This window comes from Brassica oleracea, chromosome C4 (genome assembly GCF_000695525.1).
Source record: "Brassica oleracea var. oleracea cultivar TO1000 chromosome C4, BOL, whole genome shotgun sequence".
Classification (NCBI taxonomy): domain Eukaryota; kingdom Viridiplantae; phylum Streptophyta; class Magnoliopsida; order Brassicales; family Brassicaceae; genus Brassica; species Brassica oleracea.
The window spans coordinates 18974585-18996926 of NC_027751.1; the positions used below are offsets into that span (position 1 = coordinate 18974585).

General features: G+C 36.2%; 2 protein-coding genes and 2 long non-coding RNA genes across 4 annotated transcripts in view; 2 read left to right on the plus strand and 2 right to left on the minus strand.

The window, feature by feature from the left end:
- The window catches only part of LOC106340702, a 1025-nt gene extending 891 nt beyond the window's left edge, over positions 1 to 134 (plus strand). The window contains exon 3 of the long non-coding RNA XR_001269490.1: positions 61 to 134. This is a non-coding gene — a long non-coding RNA (uncharacterized LOC106340702). The remainder of the gene's footprint in view (positions 1 to 60) is intronic.
- A 1275-nt stretch (positions 135 to 1409) lies between these two features.
- LOC106340948 lies at positions 1410 to 3288 on the minus strand. The gene is made up of 6 exons (XR_001269543.1): positions 2868 to 3288; positions 2634 to 2714; positions 2483 to 2533; positions 2342 to 2402; positions 1865 to 2129; positions 1410 to 1788 (listed from the first exon to the last, which is right to left on the minus strand). It is a non-coding gene; the product is annotated as an uncharacterized LOC106340948 (long non-coding RNA).
- Positions 3289 to 4796: 1508 nt separating this feature from the next.
- Positions 4797 to 6756, minus strand: LOC106338306. Its single transcript, XM_013777320.1, has 3 exons — positions 6631 to 6756; positions 5751 to 6368; positions 4797 to 5699 (listed from the first exon to the last, which is right to left on the minus strand). Exons 1-3 carry the CDS (start codon positions 6754 to 6756, stop codon positions 4797 to 4799), a joined length of 1647 nt encoding a protein of 548 aa, XP_013632774.1.
- Positions 6757 to 10323: 3567 nt separating this feature from the next.
- On the plus strand, positions 10324 to 14978 carry LOC106338307 (probable elongation factor 1-gamma 2). Its single transcript, XM_013777321.1, has 8 exons — positions 10324 to 10402; positions 10652 to 10801; positions 13333 to 13385; positions 13469 to 13570; positions 13688 to 13795; positions 13905 to 14139; positions 14624 to 14709; positions 14793 to 14978. The coding sequence occupies exons 1-8, from the start codon at positions 10324 to 10326 to the stop codon at positions 14976 to 14978; spliced, it is 999 nt and encodes a 332-aa protein (XP_013632775.1).
- Positions 14979 to 22342: the final 7364 nt, after the last annotated feature.

Sequence of the window (22342 nt, forward strand, 5' to 3'; positions counted from 1 at the left end):
CTCGTAGGTTCCTAGAACCTACCCTCACTGAGTATTATGTACTCACTCCTCTTTTTACAGGTAGGGCCGAGAGGGAGCGGGAGTAGATGTCCGTATGGTGCAAGTGTTTTCTCGAGTCTTTCATTTATGACTCCTTTCTTTCAACCATTTTTTCTTAAGTTTTTATTCGACATTTCAGTTTTGTTGAGTTTGGTTTTATGTAAGACAATTTGAGTTTTAATAAGAGTTTTTGAACGAAAAGGTTTGGGGTAAAGCATTTGATAAGGTTCATCGGGCCAAGGCCGTTACATCGAACCTTGGCGAATGTTCTGTAGACGAGTAAACATCGTCCTATCAAAATTGTAAGGAAGGAATGATTTCCTCATCACTTTCTCAAGATTCTCCCACGTATCGATGTTAGTCTTACCAGTCCGAGCTTGAGTTGTTTTTAATTTCAACCACCAGGACGCTGCTTTGCCCCAGAATTTTGTCGCAACTAGGGCTACCTTTCGTTGTTCGGGAACACGCTTAAATTCAAGAATTTCCTGTACAGCGACGAGCCAATTCAACAATTCCTCTCCGCGTACTCCTCCATGAAACTCTGGGAGTTCCACCTTAAAACCCATCTCCCATCTTCGATCAACATGATCACGGTCCTGGAAGTCAATCATGTGTCGACGATGATCTTCTTATGCGAAAGGATTATCTTCCACTTCAGTTGATCCATCCTCGGAGGGTTGTCTCCTCCTATTGTGATCACGTTCACAATGATGAACTGCCTCCGCAAACTCACGGAATGAGTTCTGAATCGTCACTTGAATGTTTTCATGCATCGTTACGAGAGTCCTCCTCAACTCTTCCCACTCATTCACTGGTTCCGCATTCGTACGTCTTGGTGCCATTGAATGATCTGAAGGTAGGATGCCGAGAAAGAAAATCTGTCCGGAACGTTCTTGCTCTGATACCAAAACTGGCGCAGCACAAGAGTTAGAAGAGGTTCGTTTAGTCTTGAGAATGCTCAAACTTCAACTAAGCTTTGAGTTTCATTGATTTGCAAATAGAATAGCCGAAAGTCAAAGAGAGATATGAACGTAAAATTTATTCTGATTAATATTAAAAGCGTCGTTTTTACACAAGGGGTCGAAAGCTATTATAACGAACTAAAACCTAACCTAAAGCCGACTTACGTAGGAGTTATCTACTCCAAAACAAAAGAAGGTAAATAATGCAAATTTAAACTAGATTCCTAACGACCAAAAGAATAACAAAGCTATCCGGTTGAGGCACGAAACCGGTTAAGCAAACCACCGAAGATGCGCTGCATCACCCTCTTATCATTAAATCTGAATTTAAGTGTTCTGCATTCAAATTAAAACTTATTGATTAAACGACTTGTGACAAACATACCAATTTATTTAATCTTAGCAGTATTTTTATAGATTGTCTGAACAAAACATAGCATACCCAGAAGGATAAAAAGAAAGTAGAAAAACTCCCAAAGCAACATTGATGCGTTAGCATTATTCAAATAGGAAAATATTGCGCTCGGAACTCTAATTATCTTCACCTATGCCACACATGCTTTCTTGGCCATCTTGGAAGATGCTCGAACTGGAGGCTTCTTAGTATCAAGACCACTTGGACCTACTCCTGTAGTCGGCGTTCCCTGAAGAGTACTACCACCAACATCCACCATAGCAGAGACTAAGTTCATTCCAAGCATATCATCTCCATCGTCTTGCCAACCATGTCTACGATAAAAGGGAAGCAGAGTCTCCTCCGGATTCACACCATCTGCAGCCTAGTAACCTATGTTTTCTTGAAAGTGTATTAGAACATAATATGAGAAAAGCAATGAATGATGATGTGTAGAATAGTTACCTACCAATAAATGACCAGCTTCATAGGCTTTGATGTGATGTAATTTTGTCATTTCCCTATCAAAACCAACAGATAGACCTTCAGCAGTCTCATCAGCAATAGTATAAACGATATATAAAGTGTATCAAAGTAAGTCTTATCTTTGTGTGTGTGGACATGAAGTGCATTTGAATTAAAATATCATAATACGGGAGGACACCAACATCATTAGAGTTGTTGCAGGTCAATCAAGTATAGGCTGAGACATTCGTTGAAGCTTCTTGGTACACCTGAAGCAAGAGACGTAACACCACCGTTATTCATCGTGATGCCGGTGACCTTCCCCATGAAGGTAAAGTTAATCTCCTATATTTTTAGACTATTTGAATCACAAACAGAGCTCAAAACATGCAATATTCTCAACTATTAAATATAGATGTACGACCAGAGATGGGCCAGTGATGATAAACTCATTAATCTCAGCTACGGTCAGAGGTTCAACCTTGGCATAGCCCCTCAGCAATGATGCTGCTGATGTATTCCCCGTGTCATTGTGAACCAGCCTATAGTTATGGACAGTAGGCCATTAGGTTGGGTTTAGGATAAGTAGTTTTAAATGTGTATGTAATCATATAATAGTTACCAAGAAATTTGCTTGTAAAAGTAACCAAGCATCTCACTGTGATTGCAGAACCTATAATATTCTTAAAGTATTGGTCAATTAGGGAGACCGGTTTGGTTACTCATCGAAAGAGATTTAATCACTGAATCTAATCGATAGAGAGGAGTCTGACATCCTGAGTTTCTGACCGAGTCACATCAAATCCGCTTAGCGAATACATTGAACCTGCCTTGAGAAGAAACTTGATAAATATCTGAAAAAGAAAGCATAATCAACAAACAGTTTCAAAATATCTCAATCAAAAGAGGTTCAATAAATATCTGAAAACAAAAGCTTGATAATTAAGAGTTTAAACGCTAGAATAGTTTAAAACGACCATGATCATAATTTTTACGAACAGAATAACCTTTGCATCTAGGAAGAACATATACATTTCTTGCTTCCCATAATCTGAGCAGTCCCACGGTGGAAGAACAGAGGCCAGCCTTCAAATCAGCAAAATAGATGGTAGCCATTAAAGGGAAAATGATTTGTTGGAGCTATCACTGGTGAGAATGATAGGGAAGAAGGCTTAATTTTTTATAGGTTGAGATACACCGCCTAGAAGAGGTATATGTAGCATTGAATGAGAAAGTGTGCTTGATTTGCGCCGATGGAGTTATCAAATTGGTTAAAGTGGATGAATCAATAGCTCTCGTAACGTTTCGTAGGAGACGAACGAACGACTAAACAACGCAATCAAAGCTTGACATCGAGGTTCTTCATGACGATTCGTCTCCCTCAGCCTCCTGAAAATCCATAGTTGGTTTAGATTTTCCGAGATTGAAGACGAAGATAGCCCTAATTTTCGGAATAGCCTTCACGAAGAAGATATTGTGTTTTCTCTATCGGGCTGGGATTTGTACTCCGATAAAACTTAGTAAGATAATAAATGGCCCAATAAATAGCCCAATAAATGTATTAAGAGAATCGAAAGTAAAACCAAACAAAGTAAATCTCGGTTAAAGAAGGACACACGCAGGTTTTCCTCTTTCCACTTAATGACCTGGCGCATCCAAGAGAGAGGAAACAATACTTTATATATATATAGATAGATGTATTTTTGCTGCACATACTGGTTCATGTGGAGATGATATTTTTCACACCATGAACATCATATATACTTCTTCTTCTTCTTCTTTTTTGCTAAAAACATCATATATATATACCTTCTAAAGATATTATACTTTAAGTAAAATCATAGGCAGGGGTAACGAATATCAAGCATTATATGAAACCATTTCATAGATCAGTTGTGCCACTAACCAAACATGATTTCACATGTAGTAATCTAGGACTTCCGTAATATACTTATATATATGAGTATAAAAGTAAAAAGATTTTACTTGGTATATAGATTGGCCTCCTCCCCAAATAAAATCAATCACTCCTTTGATGTAGAGTTTGCGAATGTTTCGCGTTTTTGGGACGGATAGGATCGTAGGTTGTTACATGAATAAGAATTTCTAAGTTTGTAGAACTTTTGTAAGTGTGTCCTGAGACTGTTTGTTGGTTAAAGCATAAGATTTCGTAAAGTACTGATGCAAAAGTTTTTTTTAAATCTCGAGTACAGTGGCGAATATCTAAAACGTGGGAGTATACGACTATACGTATACGTACCCACTCCCCCCCCCCTTTTTTAGAAAGGGGGATAGCTAAACTCGTCTTTCAACGAGTTGCCTACGTACTCTTTTCGAGGATCAAGCCATCTCGTAGTTCTATTTGTGCCGCAAGTGTTTTTACTCGGCGGTTAAGGTTGCGTCGACCGCTTTTGCTGCAGAGACTGTGGCTGGGTCGACGTCTTCTTTCGGGTTTTTCTCCTCCGGTTGGGTAGTAGCGTTAGCCTCGGAGTCACACTGGTTTTTGATGTCCGGGCTGGTTGCTACAGCAGACGATGCTAAGTCGTCTTTCGTCGAAGTGTTTTCAGCTGAAGGCTGGGTTATCTTCGTGTGCTTGCGTTTTGTCATTGCGGTAGTCGTAGCTAGTCGTAGCTTATGTTCCGCGAGGAAGCAAAGTCGCGACTGCTTCTGACAACCCCAGATGGCTGTGATTCCCTTTTGGGTTGGGAATTTGACGCCCAGGTGATATGTAGATGGGACGGCTTTCATGGTGTTTATCCATCGAGTTCCCATGATCACGTTATAGATGGCGGGATGGTCGACCACCGCGAAGTCGATGATCTTTGTGACATCCTTGGCCATGACTGGCAGCTGGATCGATCCGAGAGTCATTGACATCTCCCCTGAGAAGCATGTCAACGGTTTTTGCGTTGGTACGACTTCTCTGAGTTTGATGTTCATCCTTTTGAGAGTATGACGAGATCTATGACGAGCGGATCACAATGCGGTTGATCGATTCCGCCGGCCTCTTCCTCCTCGAAAGTTATCGAGTTGTTCCGAGCATCCCGGGGCGGAGACCAGGTAGGCCAGTTGGCGCTTGAGTCGGCTTTTCGCTGATAGGCTTTAATGGCTGAAACCATATCGTTGTAGTACTGTGATCCTTCGATAATCATGTTTACTCTGCGACGATTGATGTCGTTTCCTTTTTCGTCATGTCTTCTTTTGCGTTTATCTCCCGACTGGTTCCTTTGAGGAGAATTTTCCGCGGGCGGATTTTTATCAGTCTTTGGAGGACGGTCGGAATCACGGACAAGATCTTTCACGCTGGTTACCTCGGAGAGTTCTCCGGCAAGCAGTTTTGCGGCAAGTCTCGCTCCCAAGACTTTGCAGTTGGTGGTTGAGTGTCCTCGGGTCTGGTGGAACTCGCAAAAGGTGTTCTCGTCATACCCAGGGTTGCGGGTGCTCGTGTTCCCCGAAGTTCTGCCCTGCTCGGGGTTGATCGCATAGTTATGTGCCCCTTGGAGTTCTTCTCCCTCGTGATGGACATACTTGTCGTTACGAGGGTTCTTCTTTCTGGGCTTTTGGTCTACGTCTTTTGAGGAGCCTTTCTTCGGCTTATGCTTTTGTGACAAAACTTTCGTCTCCTCCTCGATCATGATGTAGTCTGTTGCCTTGTGCAGAGCGCCTTGGATCATTTTTCTGAGCGCGTCTATGGCCACTTTGTCGCTTATTCCGCTAACCCTTGACATGACCAGCTTGAATCTGCTCATGAAATCGCGGAGAGGCTGGTCTTCTCCCTGGGAGAGGCTGGTCTTCTCCCTGGGAGAGGCTCCAGAGGTCCACGTCAGACGTTTCTCTATCTATGAACATAGAATATTGCTTGAGAAACGCTGATGTAAGCTGGCGGAAACTTCCGATGGAGTTTCGCCTAAGACGAGAGAACCAGTCGAGAGCCGCTCCTTCCAAATTTTCGACGAAGAGGCGGCAGTAGCCTGCGTCTTTCTCGCTTTCTCGGAGCCTATCCCTTCCCATCGTGTCTGGAAAGCTTGCAGATGCGCTTTGGGATCAGTTGTACCATTGTATATTGGCACTTTGATCTTTCCAGGATCAGAGACCTTAGTTTCGGTGATGCGAGTTGTGAAGGGCGTTTTTCGGACTTCCTCGAGTAATCGGTCGATTTCAGGGGCAGCGCTAATAGCGTGATGGATCTGGGACTTCACTGCCCTTACCTCTGCGTCAGTCTTTTTTATGTAATCGTGAAGGTCGCGGATGTCGGGACTCTCTTCAGCAGTTTTCCGACCTTGTCGGCGTTTGCTGCGAGTGATCGCAGCCTGCCCCTCAGCTAGCTTCTCCTGTTCAACCCAGAAGACGTTTTCTTCTTCCTCAGTCATGGGTTTGCTGAACGGAGAGTCTTCTCGAGCTGCTCGGCTCCGAGTTCTCCTTGGATACACATCAGCGTCTTCTTCTGAATCATCAGAATGGTCGCTGGGATCCAAGTTGATGCGTTCGAACTCATCATCCTCCACTCCCTTTGCGGGAGACGGAGGGTTTTAAGAATCCTGATTCTCGACAGAGGCAGTCTTGCTAGGGTCTTGCCCCGAAGGGTTTTCTCGCAAAGTACCGGACCTGTCGAGAGGGGTTGCGAAATCGAATCTTTTCCCGCAAATCTTTGTGGTTCCGCGGGGACGGATTGCTCGAGTCCTTGTTGTTAAGGTTTTGACCTGTTTAGTCAAGGTGTTCACGAGCTTATCCTGTTCTTCCGACTTCATCGGTGGCGAACATCTTTTTAACCTCCTCGAGCGTTGCGGCGTTGGCTGGTGCGTTGGCCGCGGAGACATCCACTGCTTGACTGTTGAGATTGGTGTTGCCTCCTCCGTTGAGAGGAATCTGCAGGATGTTTCCATTGTCATTCGTCATATCTGATTGAGCGTTTTGCGGCTGAGAGTTAGATTGATCCGTAACCCCCCTCCTTCTAGCGCCAAACTGTGGGAACCGAAATTCACATCGTCGATTTCTGTTAAATTAGGAAAGTTAAGAAAACCCTAATTTCCCAGAGGTACCAGATATCTGCTAAACCATACGCCAAGCAATCAGAATACGAGATGAAAACGATGAAAATATAAGAAATCGTAAAAAGAGAGCAAAAAGAAGTCTTATTCTGAATTTGCGGATGAGCGTTTACGACAAGGTAGGAGCCTCGGCTACAAAAGCTGTCGGCGAGTTCCCTAGTTCTAAAAACCTAAGACTGCAGAACCTAGTGGAGTCGCAGCTCGAAATAACAAAAACGGAAAGTTGCCTAATTGCTCTAAGTGCTAAGTTTTCTCTGGAAAAGTTCTTTTTTGTGCCTCTCGCCTAGGATTCCTTATATACTCCCTCCAATGCCGATTTGAGCTTTCCTCTTCTACCCTTAAGCCGTCATAACTCGAAAATGAAGATATTCCATTTTTCTCGATCTTCATGATTATCTGCGGAAACTTAACATTTATCTGCGGAAACTTGACATTTATCTTTTCTTGTGGACTAAGTATAAACCGCCATAGTATCTATGGGCTTTTTCTTAAAAAAATCGTAAGTGGGTTTCTAATCACGTTTTAGACCTTTTTTTACCGTCTTTTGACTCGAAACGTTTATCACGATTTTTATCGATAAAAATAAACTTTCTGTAATTCTTATCGCAAAGTTTAAGTGATAACTCCAATCGATGGGAGTGAGAGATGGTATTGTCGTGGCCTGTAGAAGATAGTATTAAGGAATTTAGACGAGAATGCACGGATTCATGTCGTGGTGATCTTACTCATTGATTGATGTTCGGGACAGTCTAGTCATTTAATCATGACCAGGTCCGTGCATAGACCGGTCACAACGTCCGACCTGGCCTGGCTCGGGACCGGTCGCTATGTTGCGATCTGGTCCGTGTGTGGACCGGTTACAACGTTGCGACCTGGTTTGTGCTCGGTTCGGTCGCTATGTGTTGATCGGTTTGGATACTTGTCTGATGTTCGCAGACAATCTGATCCGTGTGGTCCGGTCGCAACGTTGCGAACTGATCCGTGTGGACCGGTCGCAACGTTTCGACCTGGTTTGTGCTCGGTTCGGTCGCTATGTGTCGCAACGATGCGACCGTCCACGCACAGACCAGGTCGCAGCGTTGCGACCTGGTTTGTGCTCGGTTCGGTCGCTATGTGTTGATCGGTTTGGATACTTGTCTGATGTTCGCAGACAATTGGTGTTTGGTGGCTCGATTGAAGCTTTTTAAGAATTTCATCGTGAAAATATTTCCGCAAAGGTTTCTTTACGAAAATTACTTTTCCGAGAAGTGTTTTTATCCATTTTTAAGGATATCAATATTTATTTTTATTTTGTTATTTTTATTTTATATTATTTTAGCTAAAGCTGTTATTTTATGAGTTATTCACTTGTGATGTTTCAATGTGTTTAAATTGAAAAATATTTAAATTTTCTATAATATTTATCTATAAAATTCTACTTTCATTTTAACTTGGTATAGTTTGTTTATTATCATTTTTATGGTTATTTTATTTGTATTTAGTATTTTATTTATTTTAATTTATCATTGTGGTTTATCATTTTTGAAAATGCACAAATCACTATAAAATGTATGAACTAATAAAATCACAAATTGGAAAAGAATTCTTGTTGAAGGCCAGTCTAAAATTTTATAATTTAAAATATAACATTACATTCAAAAGTTATCAACTCAAGTAAAGTTTTATCATCTTAATCAAATTTTTTAATTTAAAACATTCAAATGTTTAAAAAAAAGGATATAAACGTAAATTCAATTAAAACTACCTTATGGTTTAGAAAACAATATATTTGTTTTTTTTTGTAGCTTACCTTCTTTCTCGATGATAGAAGTTTTCAAACCTGATCTTGATTAACTCTTAAAGTGCTACGTACAAATGTACTCGAGAGAAAACATATCATTAATTAATATAATTTATATCATAAATATTTTTTATATCATAAATATTTTTTATATCAAGACCACACGCTTCCACCTCGCTTTTGGAGCTTATTAAAATATTTTTAAATGTTTTCATTATATTTACAAATGATTTACAGTGATCTATTTACAAATTATCATTAGATGATTAATGATAACTCTGGCCTAGTTTATAATTAAATGTTGGCACGGGTCAAACACAAGCAAAATATTAATTAGATGATTCTTGTTTATGTTCATGGTGAAAAGCAATACTAAGTGAGTGAAAAGTAGAACTGTGGCAATGGAAAATTGACAACAGCAGCTAGTTTCTCTAAATCTTGTTGTCTCCACAAGAAAGACTTGATTCTCTTCTTTTTCCATTCTTATTACCTATTATTCCTTTTTTTATTTATATATGTAGTAAGTGACCGTCTTCAAATATAAACACGGCTGATGCTCTATGTATAGGTATGTAATTCTGTTACAAAATAACATAAGAGCATCCACTACAAGAAATATGGGTATTGGTAGCAGTTCGCGGTAGCACGAATTCACAAACTGCTATTAAAAGTGTAAAAATCGGATCACAACTCTATCGTATCATTAAAATCGCGCTACGAAAAATTTTCATTAAACGCGAACCCAAAAATCAGTACGATAGCTAAAATGTCTTTTTAGAGGCTAAAATACTTGGCCAAATTTTCGTTTTAGTATAAATAGTTACTCTTTTTTTTCATGTCATTTTCTTTTCTTTTTTTCAATGAAGAAAAAAAAAACATAATCGTTCTCTTTATCTAGGGACTGTATTCTAATATACCCCTGCAACCTCTCAGATAATATACCCCTGCAACCTCTCAGAAAAATTCTAATATATCCCTCTTCTAATAAATCATATTTTTCTGTTTAATTACAAAAAGCGGCTAAATACGAAAACACCCTTAATGATTTGATGTATTTACTGTGTCTAACCTATCTAACCCAGCATTTAACCCAGACGCAATCGAATTACCCTAATCTATCTTACGTAGTGAGTTTTTCTCTTTCTCGTTCTCACTTCTCCCTTTCCGACGAAATCCCAATCTTCATCCATTTTCATCTTCATTTTTTGTCTTTTTCGTTGTTATTAGGGACAACATCCCTAACATTCGTCTTCTTCTTCATAATAAGTGTTAAATTCATATTACGATCAAAGATTAAGAGGATTGAAAAGAGAGAATTTGTTATGAAAATGAAGATATTTTCATTTAGTGTTAACGGTCAGCTTTACAATCATATATACATGTATTCTACTAAACCAAACTAAACAAATTCACAATTAAATACAATGAACCAACAAAATAAACCGGTCCATCTATATTAGTCTCCAATAGTCTCTTTTGGCTGTTTTTGATATGCTCAAATTAACCTTAGATTAGCAACCAAACCATCTAGCCCATTGTATTAAATCACACTAACTCAGATACCTGATGGGGTAAGAGTCCATGTGTCCCTTGATCGATACTCCCAAGATTTAGCCTACACATTTATATGCATAAATGAGGTCAGCAGAAGGGTATGTCAGGTGGAATCAGCTAAGCAGTGGGCTAGATGGTTTGGTTGCTAAGCTAAGGTCTAGTACATGAAGTGCCTCTAAAGTTGGCACTAATCTGATGTGGCTTGCAACATTGCAGAGGTGATGGTAGTAAGTTTAAAATTGTGTGAGTTCCTGCTGTTTTCAAACTTCTTTCACAGGTTTATTTTTGTTTTGCTTGAGGACAAGCAAAATGATAAATTTGGGGGAGTTGATATACCATGGATTTTACCATTTTTTTAGACCATGGTATATGACTTATTTAGAGTATATTACATGGGTTTGGAGTACAGATGGATCATGGAAAGAAAATGATAGATACTCGGGACAAGGGTGCTACAGTACTTTGGAAGGTTTTGATAGTTTGATGGGAGCGGGGAACACTAGAGTGAGTCAATCACCCATTCATTCGGAGATAGAGGCACTTATTTGGGGGATTGAATGTATGAGGAATTTAAGACAGTTTAGGTTACTTTTGCGACGGATTGTTCTCAATTGGTGAAGATGGCTTCTGAACATGAAGAATGACCTCCATTTGCAAGTTATCTGGAAGACATCAAGGTCCTACAAAGCAGTTTCCACAGCTCAGAGCTTATCCATATACCAAGGACGCATAATTTAAGGGCAGACAGTTTAGCACGCAGTGCAAGAAAGCAACCCTCCTTTGTGGTCCATATGGATGCGGAGCTACCAGTTTGGTTTACAGAGTCTATATGAGTCTGTTTGTTGCTGACAAAAAAAAAATACATGGGTTTGGAGTATTTTTTTTTTAGAGTTTTTTCAGGTTCATGTACGTTTTGGAGAACTTTGGTGATTTTGGAGTCTTTTGAGGTGCAGAACTACACATACGGATCATATGTTTATCTATGGATGAAGACCTTCCCACGGTGTGATTTAGCCCATCGTATTACAAAAGATAAATATTTTACTTAGCTTTCCAATGCCACCGGTTTGAGGTTAATCAGCATCCTCTAGCATAAGTTTTGTTCGTTTTACTAGAGAGTGGTACATCTACCTCGCGAGACAAAGCGGTCGAATATATGAAAGAATATCGATCGATGACACATCATCGGTGTCGATCGACGGTGATCCTAGAAGACGGGCCAAATCTATTTAATGACTAACTTAGGCCCAGAAATCACCACAAATTACCATAATTTCTCTGCACGACTAAAAACCTTATTTTACTGTTTTCAAAGTCATTGTTGACGGTTATGCTTCATATTATTCTAGAGAGAGAGCTTAGGATTGGAGGAAGAGATCTATCTTAACACCTTGAGAGAGGGAAGATCTTGAACTCACTTTGTTTCTTTATTCTATTTTGTCTTTTGATTTATTCTATTGCAGTATTATTCAGACTATCATAATGCTTCTTATGAATATGTTCGAGTAGTTCTTTTGTTAGATTTAGGGTTCTTGAAAGGTTGAATTATGGTTTTCTAAATTTTTATTGTTGTTATGGTGATTTAATTATTTCTTCGTCTAGTTGTTCTTACTGCTAAGCTAAGGATTGATAACCCTAAACTTAGATCTTGGATTGATGGGCGCAAGTGAGAGTTTGGTTAGTTGTCTGAATGAAAGTAGGCATTCCCACGGTGTTTGAGCCCATTATATTACAAAAGATAGATATTTTACTTAGCTTTCCAAAGCCAACTGTTTGAGGTTAATGAGCATCCTATAGCATAAATTATGCTCGTTTTACTAGAGAGTGGTACATCTGCCTCGCGAGACAAAGCGGTCGAATATATGAAGGAATATCGATCGATGTCACATCATTGGTGTCGATTGACGGTAATCCCAGAAGACGGGACAAATCTATTTACTGACTGACTTAGGCCCAATAATCACCACAAATTACCAGAATTTCCCTTCAGGACTAAAAACCTTATTTTACTATTTCTAAGTCATTGTTGACGGTTATGCTTCATACTGTTCTAGAGAGAGAGCTTGGGATTGGAGGAAGAGATCTATCTTAACACTTTGAGAGAGGGAAGATATTGAACTCGCTTTGTTTCTTTACTCTATTTTGTCTTTTGATTTATTTTATTGGAGTATTATTCAGACTATCATAATGCTTCTTATGAATATGTTCGAGTAGTTATTTTGTTAGATTTAGGGTTCTTCAAGGGTTGAATTATGGTTTTCTAAATTTTTATTGTTGCTATGGTGATTTAATTAGTTCTTCATCTAGTTTTTCTTACTGCTAAGCTTAGGATTGATAACCCTAAACTTAGATCTTGGATTGATGGGCACAAGTGAGAGCATGGTCTGTTGCCTGAATGAAAGTAGGATGATCTGACTAGCTAGGCGCACATGAAATCTGGTCTAAGTGGTTAGAGAACACATCAAACCTATTCACTAAAGCTTGCTAGAAGAAACATCGATCGACACTCCAATAACTGTGTTGATCGATGTTTTGAAAGGTGCGTCGATCGACACTATCTTAGGATTAACAAACGAGAGTTGAAATCTTAGGTCTAGATATTAGATAATCAACTACACTGAGCCGTGTGAATGGTAACAACTCTTTGAATGGTGACAACTCTTTAAATGTATTTTTGAAAATGATACTTTTGAAGTATTAAAAAACCCCATTATAGATGAAGAAAACCAGAACAAAACCCAAATAGCGAACCAATCATCTAAAAAAAGAGAACCAATCGTAACGTAGAATATTCTCAACAGACCAAATCCGATTATTCAAGATCCCTAATGTACATGGCTCGCAGACTCTTATAGAGTGTTTCATGTCTCTCTCACGGAAAACTCGCAGAACCTCTCGTAAGATCCATCGTCATCTTCTTCTACATTTTGCTTCTAGTCACGCTTTTCCTCACTACTTTTTAGCGCTTATATGTATATTTTAAGCAATGCAATTACCCAATATGGTACAACCTCCTTTCATTTTCTTTCTGTGCTTTATGATTAATTACTTGTATTTAGATATGATGAATGTTTTGATGTACAACTACAGTGTGCCATGTGAATGGTGATAACTCTTTGAATGGATCCTTCATCATTGATTATGTAAGCTCATGTTTATCCACTAGGCGATTTCAAGATTTTTTTATCTGTTCATTAATCTGTATGTGCATGTGTTTACTTTTCAGGATCACATTGAGCAATGGATTGATTTTACCTCCCTGGAGATAGATGCTAACATGTTGAGGTGGTTCACTCCAAGGATGGGATACGTTGCTTTCTCTGCTCCAGTAAGTTTTCTCTAGATTTTAGCGCTTATATGTGTTTTTTAAGCATGCTACTACTTTCACTCTAATTATATCTTAGTCTGCTTCATCTTATCTTATGAATGGTTTATATGAGTGAAGGCTGAGGAAGCGGCTATTTCTGGGTTGAAGAGAGGACTTGATGCTCTGAACACACATCTCGCCTCCGACACTTACCTTGTTGGACAGTCTATTACACTCACAGATATTGTAACCATCTGCATCTTGATACTTCTGGATAATGGTCAACCTACCAAACTTCGAGAAAGTGATTGGTGATGCCAAACAGACTGAAGTTGTCCCTCGAATTCTATCTCAGGAAGCTGCACAGCCTACAAAGCCCAAGGAAGAGCCAAAGAAGGCTGCACCTCCAGCAGAAGAACCAAAGCTTGCTAAGGAGGAAAAAGCAACAAAGCTTGATGAGGAGGTAGAAGCACCAAAGCCCAAAGCCAAGTATCCTATTGATTTTCTACCCCCAAGCCCAATGGTTCTCGATGAGTGGAAGAGGCTTTACTCAAACATCAATTCCAACATCCGTGAGGTTGTGATCAAAGGTATCTTTAATTGCTTTTTGTACTCTTGCTTTATGAGATGCATGCAACTCTTGTGATGAACAAAGCTATGAAACTTATGCTGCTATTTTGTATTAAATATATTTTTGAAAATGATATTTTTGAAGCATCTTTTTCAAAAACAAACCATGATAGATAAAGAAAAATAGAACAAAACCCGAATAGAGAACCAATCATGTCAAAAAGAGAGAACCAATCGTAATGGAAAATATTCTCAACATACCAAATCCGATCCTTTTAGAGCCCTAATTTACATGGTTCGCACACTCTGATAGAGTGTTTCCTGTCTCTCACACGGAAAACTAGTAGAACCTCTCGTAAGATCCATCGTCATTTTCTTCTACATTTTGCTTCTAGTCATGATTTTCCTCACTGCGTTTACTTTGGATATTCTCTTGTGAGTACTTGATGTTTCTATCTTCAATGCGATAATGTGTTATTTCTCACTGTTAACCGTTGGTGCTAGTGTATGAACTTGTGATCATCTTTCCTTTTGACCTTCACTTTGGTACATTCTTTGGAAGTTGTGCTAGTGTCCGATCATCTTTCTTGGTGAAAATTTGAGTTTTTGTACATCCTTTTGCGTTTGAAATCTGATTTGTTGAATATTCATTGATGACTATTGTGGAATATAGGTTTTAAACACTTACAAAGGTAACAAAGAAGCCGATAAGGCACTCATTGTGGCAGAATATGCTGATGTGATGATCGAGGAGGCTTCCAACTTTCAGATGGGCGTCACAAACAAATCCCCTGAGTTTCTCAAGTTGAATCCCATCAGAGAGGTTTGGAATCTCTTTTTCTTTGTTAAAGAACGTTAGTCACTTTTGATATAAGTTGATCAGAGTTTGTCATCCTGCTTGGTTCCCGTCTTTGATACTTTTGATGGTCCCATGTTTGAGAGCAATTCCATTACCCGATATGGTATAACCTCATTTCCTTCTCCTTCCGTGCTTTATGATTCATACTTGTATTTAGATATGATGAATGTTTTGCTGTACAACTATAGTGAACCGTGTGAATGGTGACAACTCTTGAATGGATCCCCCCTCATTAGTACGTAAGCTACTGTTTATCCACTAGGAGATTTCAAGAATTATTTTTCTATTTATTAATGCGTATGTGCATGTGTTTACTTTTCAGGCTCACATTGAGCAATGAATTGATTTTTCTTCCTTGGAGATAGATGCCAACATGTTGAGGTAGAAAACTCACAGAACCTCTCGAAAGATCCATCATCATCTTCTTCTACATTTTTCTTCTAGTCACGCTTTTCTTCACTATGTTTACTTTGGATATTCTCTGATGAGTGCTTACTGTTTCTATCTTCAATGCAATAATGTTTTATCACTTGTGCTAGTGTATGAACTTGTGATCATTTTCTTTTTTTTAACCTTCACTTTAGTACATTCTTTGGAAGTTGTGCTAGTGTTGATCATCTTTCTTCATGAAAATTTGAGTTTTTCTACGTCCTTTTGCATTTGAACGGTATGATTTGTTGGATATTCATTGATGAGAATTATGGAATATAGGTTTTATACAATTACAAGAGATTTTTAATAGCATGACACGTGTATCATAATATTGATATAACCACTTATACTATGACATGCGTAGAAAGTGCTCTCAATGATGTTCTCTCACAAAACATGTTCTTTTTTTTTTCTATTACTTTATTTTGTGAGCACTAATAAGAGCATTTGTTAATGCTTACCATTACTGATCACTACAAGAAATATCGGTATTGGTAGCACCCGAAAAACGCTATTATAGGACTTTCGTAACGTTTTTGCAAACATTCTGGCAGCCACAGCTATAATAGACCCCCACATTTATCGTAGCGTATTTTCGTGTACTATAATAAATAGAGATATTGTAGCGTTTAAGTTTTGTTATATTAAAACATTTTTATAGCACCATAATTTTGCTATTATATGGTTTTCTATAGCATTTTTCATATGCCATAACATAATTTATAATAGCATAGATATAATGCTATAATCAAAAATAAAATAATTAAAAAATATTAAATAAATTTATTAAAATTTAATTAATTAAAAATAAAATTTAAAATTAATTCATAAATAAAAATTAAATTTTATTGATTAAAATCAGTATGCAAATAATTACAGAATACATTAAACCATAAACAAATTAAAAACATTAAACCAAACCATAATTAACCTAAAGTTTACACATAAACCCGGTTTAGAAATTAAGAAAAAAAACTAAACCAGCTTAACCTAAAACAAAAATCCTATCTCTGCACCAACTCTTCGCCGCCGTCAACCGCATCAATCTCTACTCTTCCACCACCATCAAACTTCTTATCTGTATCTCTTCCCTTGCCTCTGAACCAACTCCATCTCTTATCTTCTATATTTCTCGACTCCAATTCCATTGACGCTTCAAACTCCCACCACCTGAATCATCAAAATTTGCAATTTATCAGAGCTCCAATCAGATGAACATAAAAACAGAAAATACCAACAAAATCTAAAACTATGGTTACCAGAACAAGTTAACACAAGAATATAAACAGATTCATGTATGTAATTAATTCCACTCCTGCATACCACCATATATATTGTCTCCTCTGCTCACGACCACAAGCTCTGCCCATGAACAAAAAAAAAACAGATTCAAAACACAGAGAGAGAGAGAGAGAGAGAGAGAGAGATAGACAAGCAAATAGAGAAGTGACCGTGGTGGTGGTGAAAGACTGCGACTCAATCGAAGGGAGTGCGACGGAACCGACGAGCCTCTTCCCATGTCTTCTCCGACGCATCTCTATCAGACCCGTAACGAGGTTCAATCAAGGGGGTGAGAAAGGATAGTACCGGCCGTCGCATCTTCTCCTCTCTCGACCATCTCCATCTCTTCTCTCTCTCTCTCTCTCGGACGACAAAAATCTCTTATAGACCAAGTGGTCAAAAAAAAATCTAGAACATCCAAAAAAAAAATCTATATGGACTAATTAAAGGGAAATGACGATTTTGCCATTAATGAAAGAATGATATGAACTATTGGATCATCACATCTATGTTTTAGTCTTGGCCATACAATTTCACATATGTCTCATTCTCTCTCCTTCTCTTTCTTTAATCTCGGTCATTCACATTCACACAATCTTTCTTATTTCATTCTCTCATTCGTTATTTGAATTGGTAAAACTAGTATAACTCGTACAACTAAATATTTTAAAAAATTATATAACTGGTATAAAAATGTTATAATTTACACATGAAATAAACAAATAAATATTCTAATTGGTATATGATGACAAAAATGTCATCTATTTAATTTAAGATTTTTCATTTTTTTTGTTAAATTATTGCATTACACACTTAATTTTATATTATATACTTTATACTTTTAAGGTTATTAACTATATTAGCCATATTTTTATGATAATCAAACATCGAACATATTTTACAAAGCTATGATGTGAAAATATTGGTACAACCCTTATGACTAGACATATAAACAATATATATATATATATATATAACTTATATATATATTATACGAGTATTACTGGTACAACTAGTACAACTTCGACGTTTCAGAAATTAACAAAACTAATTTGGTATTTCATATGAGAAAAACAATCATATATCTCAGTTGGTATGTACTCATAAAATTTCTCTTAATTTAATTTGAAGTTTTAGAAAAAAATATAAAAATTATTACACAATTCCATAAGTTTACATGATCTACCTTATACTTTTAATGTTTGTTAACGTGTTTGTCCACATAATTTTTGGAAAACATACATGAAATGTAGTTTTACAAAATTGATGATTTCATTATAACCGGGCAAAGACATGTAAACATAAATAAGTGGTACAACTGAGGTAAATGTATTTATTATGTGGTACAACTAATATTTTATAATTTCACTGCCAAAGTAAAACTATGCACAAACTGGTAAAACTCAAAAACTAGTACAACTATGTACAGTCGGTACAACTAGAAAACTTGTACAACTACTTGTTATTTAATTTAGTATTATTTTAAATATGCATTATGTTGTAACTTAAATATATCATCCCATTTAAATATGTAATTATAGATTAAAATTATGCTATGAATATATTTGATATCTTTTTTAAAAGTAAAAATAATTTTATGTATTATTTGCATTAATATTTCTTGCAATATATTTGACTTAATATTATTTACTAGTAATACTATTATTGTAGTTAAACCAGTTGTATCAGTCAGACTATTATTATCGTAATCCAAACACCAAACATGAATGCTTATACATCATTTTGAACTCTTGATGTTTTTTGTGTCATCTTCTGGAATATATTCTTCTAATTCTTTACTATTGCAACATTTTTCGGTTTGACAATTGTCTTCTTTGGTTTCGAAAGCAAAAGGATAAAAATGTTTTTTTCTGTAAATAGTACAACTAGTACAACTGGTAAAACAACTAATTATTCAAATACATATTATATAAAACAAAATTTTAACATATATTGACAAATTCATGCATGGCAAAATTAGACCAACATTTTGGTTCTACATTATCCTCTTCTATAACATTATTCGCTGAAAACAAAAACCCTAATACCATATTAGTTATAAAATTGTACTAGTTATAGTTGTTCTAATTATACTAGTTATACTCGTTGTAGTTGTACTAGTTATACTAGTTTCAGTTGTACTATGTGTACTAGTAGCACTTTGCGTTCTTCTTTGTCAAAAATTTTGTATTTAAAAGTGAGATTCAATTTTATATGAGAGAAAATGGATTGGGAATGATGAAGAATTGATCGATTTGAGATAAGAACGAAAATTCGTAAGGGTTGAAGAGTTTTTTTTTTATTTTGATTTTGATTATGGAATGGAGAAATTTGTTAAAATGGAGATTTAAAATCTGGGCTTTTTTAAGGTCGTGAATCCGGATGAAGTAAATGAAAACAGACAATATGGAAGGGATTAGATAAATGACACTTAAATTTGAGTTTGAGTTTGAGTTTGATTTTTAAGAAATGGTGATGAAAAAATGGAGATGAAGAACGTAAAAATGATGTTGGAGAAGAAGGAGAGATTTGGGGGTCTAGGGATCCGGATTGGGTTGGGTCGGATTATTGGGTTTGGATAGGTAGTGGTTGGGTTGGTAAATAAATAGAAGTTTCTGGGTTTTGAAGTATTTTTGACTATTTTTCTGTTTAAAATTAATTCAAAGTAAAAATCAAAATATAAGGGGTTCTTTTTAGATTTTTTTTAGACCAAGTGGTCTATATCAGCATTTGATCCCTCTCTCTCTCTCTCTCTCTCCTCTCTCAAGAACGAGATCTGTTCAGATCTCGGAAAATAATTAAAAAACAAATGAAAAAACAATTAATCTCAAGCGTTGCAAATGGTGATCCACGCCTAACCAATAGAAACAAATGGCGAGGATAGATAGAAGAATTATTTTGGGCATTTGATCTAAACTCATCAATTGTTCAAATAAACAATACAAATTATCTTTTTATTTATTTATAATTATTACAAAAACTATCTAAAACTTTAAATAATTTGGTATTATAATTTAAAATTTGAAATCTAAATTTTGTATCAAAAATTCCACATGTTGTGTGATTGATTAAATATTAAAAGTTAAAATTTAATATTTTATGATATAATATGAGGTTTGTGGACTAAGGTTTAGGGTTAAAGATTTAAAATTAAATATATGGTTTGAGTTTTAAAATATATATAGAGTTTTAAGTTTACAATTTTTAATATAACTTTTAAAAGATTAAATTTATGAGTTTGTATGTAGGATTTTATTTTGGGGTTTAAGGTATTAGATTTAGGGTGTAGATTTACGATTTAGTGTTTTGAATTAAGTATATAGTTTTAGATTAGATATAAGATATGATATTAAAATTTGAAAAACAAGTTGAAAGTAATATACATTTGTTTTAGTAATTACTTTTTACAAATGTTCATTTTGAAATTTATTATGTGTTGGACGTTGAAGTTCAGGGCATGTTTAGGGTTTAGATCTTGAAGTAACAAAATAAAAATTTCTAATTTATTATTAGTATGAGATTTTCTTTTTATCATGTTACTTATTGTGTTATCTTTGGATTTATGATGAAATATTCAAAATTTAGGGTTTAGGGTACGATGAAAGTTGACATTTCCTATTAGTATTAGTTTTTAAAAAAAAATCAAAATACAAATAAACATAACTTTTTAAAAAATTTAAAATTAGAAATCTAAATCTAGTATTCAAAATTTTTGGTTGTGTGATTGACTAAAATATTTAAATAATAAAATTTAAATGAAAATATTTTTTTTATTTTTTGTTTAGATTTTAGATTTATTTGACTTTGAGGTTAAATTTGAAATTTGAAGCTAATAAAAAAAGACTAGAGTTTAAAAAAAAATTTAGTTAGATTTTAGGATGTATGATTAATTTGTGGTATGAGACATATAGGTTTATATTTTAGGGTTTGAGGTTTTGACTAAATATTTCAAAAAAAAATTTAGAAAATATATTAGAATTTGAATTTAAACTTAAGATGTGAAATTAAATAATAAAAAGTGATATTATTTCAACAGGATATAAGGTTTGAAGAATGTAGTTAGGGTTTAGGGAATGTTTAGGGTTTGTAGTTAGGGTTTAGGGTATGTTTAGGGTTTAGAAGTCAAAGTAAAAAATATTAATTTTGTTTTTTTCTAATTTATTCTTAGTGTTAAATTTTGTTTTTTATAATTGCAATTCGACCTGTAAATAAAAATTTATACTTCATTAAATTTATAAAACATACATTATTTCATATATCATCCAAAATACACATACACCAAAGCATTTCCTAAGATTGCTAAGTCTAGGGACTTTATCGGTTAAGAAATCAAGCTCTTTAAATAGTTTACGAGCTTCATTGTATGTCCATTCCCCTGATATTTGATACCTACATCGAACTTGCAACAAGAAACTGTGTTAGCAAGTATAAAGAGAAGATAGAGCAGATAATTGAACAAGAATTCGAAGAATCATTGATGAACTCACTTGTAAGATCTTGTTAGAGCAGGCAACATACACGGCATATGTTTGCCAGAATCATGGTCTTGTTCAACGCACCTTAAAACCAAATCAGTAACCAACATCCTCTTCAACATTATCTCTTCAAGCCAGGTAACACCGTTGTAGAGAACATAGCATCAAGTGGGGATAGTTCCTGCAAACTACAGTTTCAGTGAATGGATCCTGTCAATGTAGTTTCTTGTTCAGTAGATAAAACAATGCAACATTACAAAAACAATGTACTATAAGGTTTAAAGTTTCCTCCTAATCAGAACCTAAAGTCTATCAACATCTAAAGATCAAACCTTTCCCAGATTTCTTCGAGCTGAAACACACACATAATCATCATCATAAGGACCAACTCGTAGATTCATACTTTTTTTCTAACGGCAGCTTTACCAGGTCTCTTTCCATAAGGACCAACTCATAAACAGACACATAATCATCATCATAAAGTCTAACGGTTTCCAGCTTTACCAGGTCTCTTCCCTTCCCCAGATTGCTTCAAGCTGAAACACACATATAATCATCATCATAAGGACCAACTCGTAAAGCAAAACGATAAAGATTCATTCTTTTTTTCTTCTTCTTACCTTAGGAAGACTTTGGGTTGCTTTAGAAATGCTTTCTCAGTCTGCAAGAGAGAGAAGAGGATGAGAATATTCGAAAAAAGTGTATAAACAAATAGACAGAGAGAGAAGAAATAGAACCTGCTCAGCCATGGCTACTGGTTGCTGCTGCTGCATCCGTCTCTCCTTTATCGAATCAGAGGAGTTGGGATCTGAGGAGACGCACGAAGGAGTGAAATTGAGGGGTTTGCGTAATCGTAGTTCCATGAGAGATCGAGATTTAGGGTTTGGTGGAGACGAGGATGATAGATTTGCAGAGTGTAAATTGGAGGAGTTTGGGAAAGACGAAGAAGAAGAGTCTGCCACAACGAGATCCTGCGGCTTGACGGATTAGGGTTCCTGAGTTCAACCTTGAACAAGGCCAATCCATATGTTGTTTCTTAGATTGGAATGGATAAGAAGAAAAGAAAACTCAAAACAGAAAAGAAGATGGAGGATCAATTTAACTATTTAACTAAACAACGAAGAAGAAGATAGTGGGATTCAAATGTCTTTCAGTTTAATTTACTTTTTGTCGAGG

Excerpts from the sequence above, each read along its gene's own strand:
- LOC106338306 (XM_013777320.1), bottom strand. The coding sequence starts at position 6,756 with ATGACGAATGACAATGGAAACATCCTGCAGATTCCTCTCAACGGAGGA. Across the intron at positions 6,369-6,630 it reads ACGCCGCAACGCTCGAGGAG|GGAGTGGAGGATGATGAGTT; the intron begins GTTAAAAAGATG and ends TCTCCCGCAAAG. Across the intron at positions 5,700-5,750 it reads TAGGCGAAACTCCATCGGAA|ATAGAGAAACGTCTGACGTG; the intron begins GTTTCCGCCAGC and ends CTATGTTCATAG.
- LOC106338307 (XM_013777321.1), top strand. The coding sequence starts at position 10,324 with ATGAGGTCAGCAGAAGGGTATGTCAGGTGGAATCAGCTAAGCAGTGGG. Across the intron at positions 10,403-10,651 it reads GGTTGCTAAGCTAAGGTCTA|ATGGATCATGGAAAGAAAAT; the intron begins GTACATGAAGTG and ends TTTGGAGTACAG. Across the intron at positions 13,796-13,904 it reads CTATTACACTCACAGATATT|GAAGCTGCACAGCCTACAAA; the intron begins GTAACCATCTGC and ends ATTCTATCTCAG.